The sequence below is a fragment of the Acinonyx jubatus genome, chromosome E2, assembly GCF_027475565.1.
Source record: "Acinonyx jubatus isolate Ajub_Pintada_27869175 chromosome E2, VMU_Ajub_asm_v1.0, whole genome shotgun sequence".
Taxonomy (NCBI): domain Eukaryota; kingdom Metazoa; phylum Chordata; class Mammalia; order Carnivora; family Felidae; genus Acinonyx; species Acinonyx jubatus.
The window spans coordinates 50,115,606-50,127,783 of record NC_069396.1 but is presented as its reverse complement, the minus strand read 5'-3'; the positions used below and the strand labels follow the sequence as shown (position 1 = coordinate 50,127,783).

At 55.7% G+C, this 12,178-nt stretch overlaps 1 protein-coding gene across 5 annotated transcripts; it reads left to right on the top strand.

Moving 5' to 3' along the window:
* Positions 1–2,263: 2,263 nt before the first annotated feature.
* Positions 2,264–12,125, top strand: GPR4 (G protein-coupled receptor 4). 5 transcript variants are annotated; one of them, XM_027037815.2, is made up of 3 exons: positions 2,368–2,383; positions 6,921–7,053; positions 9,158–12,125. In XM_027037815.2, exon 3 carries the CDS (start codon positions 10,134–10,136, stop codon positions 11,220–11,222), a length of 1,089 nt encoding a protein of 362 aa, XP_026893616.1. In that variant the 5' UTR covers positions 2,368–2,383; positions 6,921–7,053; positions 9,158–10,133; the 3' UTR covers positions 11,223–12,125. The 5 variants fall into 5 exon arrangements, with proteins under 5 accessions (XP_026893614.1, XP_053066865.1, XP_026893616.1 ...); XM_027037813.2 differs by lacking the exon at positions 6,921–7,053 and having other exon boundaries at positions 2,264–2,383; XM_053210890.1 differs by lacking the exon at positions 6,921–7,053 and having other exon boundaries at positions 2,293–2,383; positions 9,944–12,125.
* Positions 12,126–12,178: the final 53 nt, after the last annotated feature.

Here is a 12,178-nt window from a genome sequence, read left to right as displayed (position 1 = left end):
GGGAGACCGCCCTGTGTCCACTCCATCCACGGGGGTCCTTCGCCCTCCGCCTTCTGGTTGGATTCTGCCTATTGGAGGCAATCGGAATGCCGGAGGGGAGAGGTGGGAGTATTTATTTGGGGGGCCCCTCCCTGCATCCCTGCCCTTCTGTGTTCCTCTGCCTAGAGCCTCGAGTTCTGTGGCCTCCTCTCCAAACCCCAGCTCCCTGCCCTAAGGGTGGCAATGGCTTGATTCTCACTGTGGCTGGTCCCCTGCTGCCGCCTCATCCTATGTGGGTTCCTTCACCGTTCCCACCCCCCCTGAAACGTCCCTTCATAAATGCTCCCACCTAAGACCTGAATGGCTAGTTGTTTCCCACCAGGTGAGCCCAGGAGACAAGGGGATCCTCACTGCCAGTGGCCCCTTAGAATTTCTTCTTAGGAGGAGCTTGGAATGACCAAGCTCTTTCTGACAAGAGGGGTCTGTGGGGCTTGTCTTGAAACTGATAGGACGCGTCCCGGGTTCTTTGTCGGGAGGGGCTACAGCCTTCGTGATACCTCCCTTGATGCTTTCCCCGACTGTGTCCTTGAAGGAGGAAGAAAGGCAAATGTCTCTATTCCTCTGTGCGTTGCAGGTCGCTTGGGCGCTTGGTTGACTCTCTCGCTTTCTGTGTCCCTCAAGAGCCCTGAGAAGAAGTAGGTAATATGGCTCAGAGAGGGGAAGTCACTTGTCCAAGGGCACACAGCAAATGACTATAAGAATAGCTACCTTAAAAAAAAAAAACGGAAAGGAGCAAAGAACAATGTTCTTGAGTGCGGGAAATGTTCCGTGTCTTGATTTGGGTGCTTAGTCACACGAGTGTATCTGTTTGTCACAATTCATGGTATTGTTCCCTTAAGATCCGGGCATTTTATTATTTTTTATTTATTTTTTATTTTTTTAAACAATTATTTATTTTTGAGACAGAGAGGGACAGAGCATGAGCAGGGGAGGGGCAGAGAGAGAGAGGGAGACACAGAATCTGAAACAGGCTCCAGGCTCTGAGCTGTCAGCACAGAGCCCGACGTGGGGCTTGAACTCACGGACCGCGAGATCATGACCTGAGCCAAAGTCAGACGCTTAACCGACTGAGCCACCCAGGGGCCCCAAGATCCGGGCACTTTAATTTTTATTGAAAATAAAGAAAGATGGGGCGCCTGGGTGGCTCGGTCGGTGAAGAATCCGACTCTTGATTTTGGCTCAGGTCATGATGTCAGGGTTCATGGGATTGAGCCGTGTCAGGCTCTGGGCTGGCAACAAGGAGGAGGCTGCTTGGGATTTTCTCTCTCCCTCTTTCTCTCTGCCCCGCCCCCGTGCTCTCTGTCTCTAAATAAATAAATAAACTTTAAAAACAAACACATGAAAAAAAGAATGAAAGACAAAGGAATTTGTGCGCCTAATAGCTGTCGTTTCTGCGTGCTACATGCCAGGTCTGTCCCAAGTGCTTTGACCAAGACGCAATTCTCAGGACCAATTTCTGAAGGTCGTGATGGTCGTAATAAAACTCAGCAAATGCTTTTGAAGCATTGATCGTTCCCGTATGCACTCGCTGAAAACGGGTGTCTTGCACACCTATCGTGTGTCCGGCTATCTGCTGGGCAACAGCAAAGAAACCAGATGCAAACAGATAATGGAAAAAAAGGGGGGGGGGTGAAGTACATTGAATGTGTGATGGGACAATTTCTAAGGGGGAAAAGTAAATGGAACAGGGAGGAACGGAAGGACGGGGCGGAGGGGGGGCATGCTTTATGGACTTGGTAGCGTTAACACTACGAAATGACATTCCCCATGACACTCGCCATGCGAGGGACCACTTGGACAGAAGCGGAAACTGAGGCACAGAGTCATTAGCCTAAGGTCTGGCTAGCCAAGAGGCAGCACTCCTTCCAGGGGTGGCCCTCGCCCCACTCGTTTGTGCGGTCCCTTGGGAAGGGAGGCACGCAATGACCAGAAAGTTAAGGACTGGGCCTGGGAGGGGAGGAAATAGCTCAGCTCAACGAGGGTCAAAGTCTGAAGGGTCGGTCGAGTCGGAGGTGTGGGGTTGGAGGGAGGGTCAGCACACGGGGTTAATGAGATGGGGGCCCGGCCTCCAGGCTGGGGACTCGCAGGGTGGGGGGAGTTGGGGGCGCTAGGGCAGCAGGTGAGGTTTCCTGCCTTTAGCGGGGTGAAAGCTTAAAGGGGTTAAGGGGCGGCGACGGGGAGGGGTTAATGGGGGCGGGGCCGGCCGGGGCGGGGCGGGGCTTCGGCCGGCGGCTGCGGCCCGGGGCCGGGAGGAGTCGCCGCCGGGTCCCTGCGCCGCGGGCGAGCGCAGACGCAGCTGCAGCCGAGAGAGGCGCCGCCCGCCCCGTCCAGCCGCTCCGCGCAGGTAGGCGCCGGTCCCTCCCCGGCTCCCGCCGGGCGTCCGGCCGCCGGGGGCCGCTCCTCGGCGAGCCCCTCGGGGGCCCTGCGCCCCGGCGTCGGCTGCCTCAGTCTCCCGCGCCGGCCCGTCCCCGCCCCTCTCTGGGGCTGGCGTTCCCGCCGTCTGCGCGCGGACCGCGTCTCTGGGTCGGCCTCCCTCTCGGCGCCCGTCTCTGATGGGTCCCCACCTGCGGTCCTCTCCCCCTCTCGGCGTGCCTCTCCTTGTGCCTCTCTGGATGCTGTGTCTCTGCCGGATCTCCGTCGGTCTCTGGCTCTGTCTCTCCGTCTCTGTATCCCTTCTCCCTGTCTCCCTTTGCCCCTGTCCCTCTGAGGCTCAGCGGCGCTCTCTGCCTCCAACTCCGTGGTTCTCCCGGCCTCTGTGCACCTCTTTGCCCTTTCCCTTCCTGTCCCTCCCTCTCTCTCTCGTATTTCTGTCTCTTCCTCTGTGTATCTTAAAGACCCTCTACTGGCACCGTCACCCCATCGTCACCTCATTCCGAATTCTGGTGCATCCCAGAGGTTTCCCCTGGGCCTAGGAGCTGCTTGGGAGTGGAGTGGGGGGAAGCAGGCTTGCCAGTTGGGGCTGGTGGACTCTGAATGGCACCGTGACCCCAGAGCCCCCTTTAGAGAGTCACCCCACTGCTCCTGAGGTCGCACCCACCCCACCCTCCAATTTCAGGAATTCCTGGCTGGGGGGTGGACTTCCTCCCCCACTTCCTCCCTTCCAGGATTTGGCTAGGTCACCGTTAACTCCTTCCTGCCTCCACCTCCCTCCCTCCTCCCCCGCTGCTTGCCCTGGACATCCCACCACCCCCGACGAGGCTGAGGGAGAGCTCTGGAATTTCTGTGAGCCATTGTTGGCCGTGAGATGTGTGTTGTGGACTCAGGCAGGATGTGCGCTGGGGGATTTGTGTGCAGGCACAGAGAGGATAGGGGCCACCCCCCACCCCCAGGGTCCCCACCCCAGGGCCCACCACCAGCCCCCTTCCTCTTGAACCCTCCAAGAGGGCTCCTCACAAGCTCTGGCTCTGCAGATGAACTCAAGTTCAGGTTTGGGGTGAGGATGGGGAGGTTTCCCTTTCTGGGGGATCCCAGTGGGAGGAAATGAGAGAGACAATGGGCAGCTCCTGAACTCTGGGAATCATAATTAAGAACCCTTGGGTGTGAAGTCTTTCAATGGAACGGCCCAGGACGTGAGAAGGATCAGGAGGACTGGGACTGCACAACCTTCAAATCAAAGGTCCTCAGGATATATGAATCCTTCAATCCAAAAAAAAAGTAGTGTTGGGGCGCCTGGGTGGCTCAGTCGGCTAAGCACCCGTCTTCGGCTCAGGTCATGATCTCAAGGCTCGTGAGTTCGAGCCCCACGTCGTCGGGCTCTGTGCCGACAGCTCGGAGCCTGCTTCGGATTCTGGGTCTCCCTCGCTCTCTGCCCCTCCCCCGCCTGCACTCTGTCTCTCTCAAAAATAGACATTAAAAAAAAATTTTTTTTTCAAAAAAAAATGATGTTGGAATCTTGGCAGCTTTCAGAGTTCAAAGCAGAGAGCTCGAAGGGCTTACCGAGGCGGCTAGGCCAAGCACCCATTTTACAGATGGGAAAACTGAGGGCCCAAGAGCAGCAGTCCCCACAGTGAGTCAGTGCCAGGCTGGGGGCTGGGACTCCGGTTCAGCTGAAGCCCGAATCCAGAGAGCCGGCTTCTTTTGCTGCCAGTAAGTCGGATTAATTTGGGAAAAGAGGTGTTCACAGTGAGGAGGGAAGAATGCCAGGGTGAGTATGAATAGCTGGAATCCTGAAGGGAGCGTTTGAGAAGGAGAGAAGAGAAAATATTTCTAAAACCGTGGTGGTGGAGGGGAGAAGGGACAAGAGATGGTCTGGGTGGAAGGGGTGGAGTTTGAGAGGAGGGAAGAGGAGGAGGAAAATGGGGGGGGGGGCGGTGCAGGGATTAATTCCCGCCGCCTTCTCCTGACCCTCCCCATGAAGCCCACTGCTCCCTCGGGGCAGGGCCTATAATTTGGTTTGTGTCTAGACAAATAATAACTCAGCTGGTGTGAGTGAGCTGGGAGGGATGAGGGGAAGGCCGGCAGGGCAGGGGTATGGGAGCAGCCTGGGTTCCCAGTAGCCCCCCCACCCCCCAGGTAGTGAGATATTAGGGGCTACGGGGAGATGACTACTTACTCCCCCCCCCCCAACCTCCCATCAATCCCTAGTATTTTAGAAGTCTGCACAATCTAAGAATTTCAGGCAGCTGGGATGTTAAAAAGCAGAATAGCCGGGGGGAAGACAAAAGGGGTTCACTGTAGATAGAGTATGTCCCCCCATTTCTGTAAAAAAGAAAAGGGAAGTACGTATGTGTGTTTGCTGGGCAAAGATAATAATCACTGAGAGTTTAATAATAGATTATGAAAGTTGTAGAATGTTTAAAAAAAATCATAGTGTTCTAACAATAGAACTTTAGAATCTTGGAATGTGAGACTCCTAGAATATTGGAAACTTAAAGGGTAAGGGCATGGAAAGCCGCTAGGATAATAATAATAGAATGGAAGAAAGGTAACGTTCTAGAATGTTATAATAATAGAATGGTAAACCATGAACCAGACTAACAATAGATACCGAGGATTGGAGAACGCTGGAATGGAGACTGTCAGAGGGGTAGGGTAGGAGGACCCTGGCGTCCCTTGGGGGCGGTGTGGGAGGTGGGGGGGTGATGGGGACCCCTTTGGTAGGCATGGGGAAACTGAGGCCCAGCGAGGTGGTCACGGTGGCCTGACTGCCCCCCAGTTTCCGCCTGGCCGCCAGGGCACCAGGTGGGGAGCGAGGCGCGGTGATCACATTTCGTCCCCTAATGAGCAGACCGGAGCTGGCCGGTCCCCCGGGACTGCCAAGGGGGTGGTAAACCGGAGCCTGCAAAGGAGGGAAGGGGGGCAGTCTGGTGGCTTCTAGGACAAGGCTGGTGAGTGAACCCCGAGGGTGGCGGGGGTGGGTGGGTGAGGGCTGCATCCCATCTTAGCCTTGTGTCCTCAACCCTCTCAGTCCTTTAGTGTTCCTGGATTTAGGGGTGGCTGGTGGGGCCCAGGGACTTATCTGGTTTGAGCAGCTGAGGCATAAAGTGGAGGCCGGGGTCTGACCAGTCCTTCCTGCCCCCTCACTATCTCTCCACACTTGGGTTTATCTCTCCTCCTTGCCCTTCTGGGGGAGGGGCTAGCAGGGTCTTGACCCCAGGAGGCTGGGCAAGGGAGTCAGTTGATGAAGGGGCACAAAAGACGCTGTGGTCGCTTGCTTTTTTGCGCTGAGAAAATCCTTGTGTCTTTTAGCGGATTCTCCAGGGGGGCTGAGAACCCCAGAACGACTTGAGAAAAATTACAGGAACACAGGGAGTGAGGAGAGAAAACATTCAGGGGAGGGGAAGCTCTTTGGTTAAGAAGATAGGAGATCTGCCCAGTTCTGACACATCATAGGATGCAGACTTGCTGCGCGGGGCCTCAGTTTCCCCATGTGTACCAGGAAGGGGCCAGAAATAGCCTTGCACCCCCAGTTGGGCATATAGACCAGTTGCACTGCGGAAGTCTAAGAGTTTCTGGTCCTGTGCTTTTGAGGGTTTGATGGTGGGCAGATCTCAGGTGGGGAGAAGAGAGGGCTGAATGCCCCTCCCCCATGCTCAGAATCCCCAGGAAGCAGGTGGGTTGAGGAGGGAAGGGAGGAGGATGGGATGAGCGCTCAACTGGTTCCCCCTTGAGGAAATTAGCAATGAGAAGTGCATTTCCTCTGGCTTCCGGAAAGAAGTCTCATGCCTGTGTACCCACCCCAGCTGAATCCAGGGGGGTCTTGAGTGGGTGGGACAGAGGGAACTCCCAGCTGTGGTTCCTCTGTCTCATCCACGGAATAATAATTGTTCAAATGCTGCACATTTTGTAGATGTTATGATGTTCTACCAAGGATTTTCGTGTCTGCCATGTGACGGACGAATATAAAAGTTCTGCCCTCCCCCCCCACCTTTATACAGAAGAACTGAAACTCTGAAAAAAGAAGGCATTTTCTCAATGTTACAAGAAGAGGGAGAGAAAGAAGGGGAGAGAGGAGGAGACCAAGGGTCAGAGAGAAGGGGAGGCTGAGAGCAGAGAGGGGGGGGTGTTTTGAGGGACTGGGTCTGGGTGGGGAAGATTCAAAGGGACCGGATTGCTGTTCCAGCCAGGAGCAAGCCCTCTCCTTTGTCCACAGGATCCAGGAACCTCTGCCTGTGAGTCTGGGGTGGGGGCAGCCGCTTGGCTGCCGAGGACCCCACAGGGGGTAGGGCTTACTAAACAGGACTCAGCCCTGACCTTTCAAAGTCAATTATGTAGCGGATAGATCCTGCCCTTTTCACTTTTTCCCTTCCAACCTCTTTTCCTGGGACCCCCCGCAGGGACTTCTTTGAACTTGTTGGGGGCGGGTGGGGGAGGGGGAGGAGGAGGGTTGTGTTGCCTCTCTTGCATCACGGGATGGGCTGACCTATGCCTGTTCCTTCAAGCCACAGTCATTTATTGAGTGTCTACTATATGCTGGGCCTGTCCTGGGTGCTGGGATACAGGAGTCAACACCTGGTCTCCGCCCTCCTGGAATGTCCACCTCAGACCCGCAGAGAGATGTGAACAAGATACTAGGTGATGTGAAGAGAGCGCCCCGGGGTGGGGGTGGTGTTGGTGTTGGGGGGGGGGTGGGACTCTGGGCGGGGAGGGCCTCCCTGTGGAAGTGAAGGAGGTGAGGGAGCTTCGTCCTAAGAAGATCTGAGAAAGAGCAAAGGTTTTGAGGCTGAAAAGAAGGCCATGGGCCTTGAGCTTGCTGAGATGGGGGAGGAGAGGCGGGGGAGAAAGTCCGGCAGTGCCTTGTCACCTGGGGCAAGCCGTTTGCATTTTACCCTAAAGCCACTGGGAAGGCACTGGGGGTGGGGGGTGCGGTTTCAAGCATAGAAGTCACCTGAGGAGTGATTTCCATGTTAAAAAGACCTTTGTGGCTGCCCTGTGGGAAACGAGTTGAAGGAAGCCACAATGGCAGCCTGGAAAGCAGTGAGGAGCTACTGCAACGGTCCGAGCAAGCAGTGATGGTAGTACACGGCGGACAGTGGCAGGGGTTTCCGAGAGGATACATGGATTCAGGATTTATGGTGGAGGTAGGGCCAAGAGGACTTTCCCATGGAAAGATGCTGAGGCATCTGGGAGGTTCCCAAGAACCCGATGTATGACTTTGGGCTCATCCCTTCCCCTCTCTGGGCCTCAGTTTCCCCATATGTCCAATTGACCCAACCAGTGGTTTTCTAAGTGCGTCCTGGGGACCCTTCAAAGGTGGCTCCCCTCATCCCACCTCATTTCACTGGGCACGCCGAGCAGCTTTTCACTGTCTTAGATGGGTTTCCCGTTAAGATCTTGTTTAAAAAGATTAATAATAATAATAATAATAATAATAATAATAATAATAAAATGACGATGCTTTCACAGCTTAAAAAACTAACTCTGGGGGCACCTGGGTGGCTCAGTCGGTGGAGCGTTCGACTTCAGCTCAGGTCATAATCTCACGGTTCGGGAGTTCGAGCCCCCCATCAGGCTCTGTGCTGACAGCTCAGAGCCTGAAGCCTGCCTTGGATTCTGTGTCTCCCTCTCTGTCGGCCCTTCCCCTGTGTACACTCTGTCTCTCAAAAAGTAAAATAAAACATTAAAAAAAATCCAACTCTGTGCAAAGCTCTGGATAGAGTGGCTTCCGAAGATGCCGCTGATTCAGGACTTCACTCTCCTTCCCTCTGGGGCTGACAATGGTCAGGGGGTGGTCCATGACTGTCCTTTGCCCTGTGTCTGCAGGTCTCCCCAAGGGGTAGACAGGCCCAGGATTCGCACTCAGGAAAGTTAGGGCAGGGGAGAGGCAATGAGGGAAGAAGCAGTCCCCGAGGGAGGTTTGCCGGCCCTGCTTCCAGGGCTTCCCCTTGCTGTCCGAATGTGATCACATCTAGCAGCTCTTGTCCCTTCCCCTTCCCCGGTCCAGAGCAGCCGTGGTTCCCAGCCCCCACTATCCAGCCGAGGATCCCTTTCTGTCCAGGTCCGGTTACTCTTGGGTGGAAACAGGATCACAGGCTGGAGAAAAAGGGGGAGAGCCGAGATTGTTCCTCTTTCAGCATCAGCACCTTGGACAGGTCTCTGAACGGCTCTGTGCCTCAGTTTGTCAAATAGAAAGGATAGCCGTATTTTCCTCGTAGGGTTCTTGAAAATGTCATGAATGAATACCCGTAAAAGCGCTTAGGACAGGGTCTGCTGTGGGGTGGGCCTCAATAAGCTATCTGTTATTATCCGTTATTATCACTGTCAAGATTGGGGTGCCCTGGGTTTGTAGCGGAAGATGGGTCCCAGCCGCCAGCATGGCTTTGCTGTGTATCCTTGGGGGGAGCGACCAGTCTTTCTGGGCCCCACGTCCCTGTCTGTGAAATGACAGAGTTAGCATTTCCCAAAGCATGATACCACAGTGGTGCATTTTACACAGTTCCCTGGAAGGAAGTTCGAAAATCTGAGTTGGTCTTTATTTTAATATCTGTCCGGGAAAATATATCTGGATCCCCAGACCTCCACTTTTAGAGATCCATTGCTTAGAAAGAGGCTCAATTGGGCATCGCCACCCTCTTGCAGGAGGACGTCCACCCTCTTACAGCCCAGAGGTTATGGCAAGGGGTGTGGGGAGAAGGGGGGTGTCCCTGACTCCCCTCACTGCAGACCTCTCTCCCTACAGGCGCTGTTAAGTCAGCTTTGCTGTGTGAGGTGGGCCACCTCCCCCCAGCTTGCTGCTCGGCTCGCACGAAGATCAAGCCAGGAGTCCCTCCCCTGCCCCCCTCAAGTTCCTCACTCCATCTGTAACCCTCCTTTGTATAGCCCTTACTCACCTCCTTCCTGTTTCTTAAAAACCCTTCCCATATTCCCCGGACCGAGGGCTCCTGCTTTTCCACGCTCTTCTCTTTGCTGGCTACCTTGCTTATTTCCTTATTTCACACTGGGGTCCCGGGAAGCGTCGGCACCCTGAATGGCCTTGCCTGGCGTTCTCAACACTCCCTGACTGCGGTCTGTCCTGTCTCACACTATCTTGCGTATTTCGCCATTTCCACACAGCCACACTTACTTTCTCCGATCTCTCCAAATATCTCCCTTTTTATACATTTTTTTAATGGTTATTTATTTTTGAGAGAGAGAGAGAGAGAGAGAGAGAGAGAGACATACACAGAATCCAAAGCAGGCTCCAGGCTCCGAGCTGTCAGCACGGAACCCCACGCAGGACTTGAACTCACAAACTGAGATCATGACCTGAGCCCAAGTCGGACGCTTAACTGACTGAGCCCCCCAGGCGCCCCATACAAATATCTTCCTCTTACCACCACCCGTACCCCAGTATTCCCTCATTTACACTCTGACTGGGTCTGTAGACACCCCCTTGACAAGACAAAGCTTTTATAATCCCGCCCCCCCTCCCCCAAGCCTCCTTCCTGTCCTAATTCTGTCCTTCCTCCAACTTTTCCCTCTCCAGCTCTACCCTTCCCCGCCGAGGCTGGCCCACAAGTCACGGTCACCCTCGTCTCTTCCCCGTGGACTACCTCCCGCCATGTTCCCCTGAGCCCCCAAGGAGGGGGCTCAGGGGGCCCGATGGCCTCCCGCCCCCCGTGGCCCCACAGCCCCCGTGGGCCAGGGGAAGTGCCTCGAAAGCCCCAGTGCCGAGGATGGGCAACCGCACGTGGGAGGGCTGCCACGTGGACTCGCGCGTGGACCACCTCTTCCCGCCGTCCCTCTACATCTTCGTCATCGGGGTGGGCCTGCCCACCAACTGCCTGGCCCTGTGGGCGGCCTACCGCCAGGTGCGGCAGCGCAACGAGCTGGGCGTGTACCTGATGAACCTGAGCATCGCCGACCTGCTGTATATCTGCACGCTGCCGCTGTGGGTCGACTACTTCCTGCACCACGACAACTGGATCCACGGCCCCGGCTCCTGCAAGCTCTTCGGGTTCATCTTCTACACCAACATCTACATCAGCATCGCCTTCCTGTGCTGCATCTCCGTGGACCGGTACCTGGCTGTGGCGCACCCGCTGCGGTTTGCCCGCCTGCGCCGCGTCAAGACGGCCGTGGCCGTGAGCTCTGTGGTCTGGGCCACGGAGCTGGGGGCCAACTCGGCACCCCTGTTCCACGACGAGCTCTTCCGTGACCGCTACAACCACACCTTCTGCTTTGAGAAGTTCCCCATGGAGGGCTGGGTGGCCTGGATGAACCTCTACCGGGTCTTTGTGGGCTTCCTCTTCCCGTGGGCGCTCATGCTGCTGTCCTACCGCGGCATCCTGCGGGCCGTGCGGGGCAGCGTGTCCACCGAGCGCCAGGAGAAGGCCAAGATCAAGCGGCTGGCGCTCAGCCTCATCGCCATCGTGCTGGTCTGCTTCGCGCCCTACCACGTGCTCCTGCTCTCACGCAGCGCCGTCTACCTGGGCCGCCCGTGGGACTGTGGCTTCGAGGAGCGCGTCTTCTCAGCGTATCACAGCTCACTGGCCTTCACCAGCCTCAACTGCGTGGCCGACCCCATCCTCTACTGCCTCGTCAACGAGGGGGCCCGCAGCGACGTGGCCAAGGCCCTGCACAATCTGCTCCGCTTCCTGGCCAGTGACAAGCCGCAGGAGATGGCCAACGCGTCGCTCACCCTGGAGACCCCGCTCACCTCCAAGAGGAACAGCATGGCCAAGGCCATGGCAGCTGGCTGGGCAGCAGCTCCACCCTCCCAGGCGGACCAGCTTCAGCTAAAGATGCTGCCGCCAGCACAGTGAGCCTCCAACTTGCGCAGAACTCCCTCTCCCAGCTCCTCAAATCTTAGCCCACATTCCCTTCCCTCCTGGTCTGATGTATGCAAACTGTATGTAAATAAGGCTGTGTTAACATTCGGAAGAGTGTAAGAAAATAGGAAAACGGTGAGGTTGGTGGGTCACTGGTCCATCATCGTCCACCGTGACCTCCTTCAGTTTATCTGTGCCTAGCGCTGCGCTGGGTGGTCCTCGTGACATAGTGGTGACCAAGAACACCGCTGGCCCTCCTTCACTCGCCCACACTCCCATGGGGGAGACAGACCTGCCCCCAGACAGTGATGATCCTGACTGGGTGGGGCTCAGACAGGGAGCCCAAAGGACATCGGACCCAGTCTGTGAGTCAGGGAGGGCTTCCTGGAGGAGGGGACAAGGTAAATGAAGTCAAATGTTTGGTCTCCAGAAGGTAAAGACCAAAAGAGGAAAAAGGATATTTCCAACAAGGAGGTAGAATTTTTGTGACTGAAGGAGACGGAAGAAGAAATTCACTGAGTGCAGAGTGAACATCTTTGCCCTTGGGAAGCCCCTGGTCACATAAGGGAGTGAGGGCACAAAGAACAGGTGTGAGTTTCTAGATAAACCGTGTTCTCCAAGTCAGGACTGAGGGCCAGGGAGACTTTCAGAACCTAAGGGAAGGGCAATCGGGGCAGACTGGTTGGAGGAGTGGCGGGCAGGGCAAGCTTGGGAAGGGGCTCAGGACAAGAGAAGGGTATTTATTCATTTGTTCAACAGAGATTTATTTATATCTACTCTCTGCCCAGCCCTGTGCTGGCTGGGGCTGGGAACTCAAGGGTGACCAAATCAGCCCAGGCCCCACCCTCATGGGGCTCACGGTAAACAAGTAAATAAAAATAAATACAATGTTTGGAACTGGTAAGTGTACTGGGGAAAAATACAGCCGACTGAGGGGACGGAGAACTCTG

Excerpts from the sequence above, each read along its gene's own strand:
- GPR4 (XM_027037813.2), top strand. The coding sequence starts at position 10,134 with ATGGGCAACCGCACGTGGGAGGGCTGCCACGTGGACTCGCGCGTGGAC.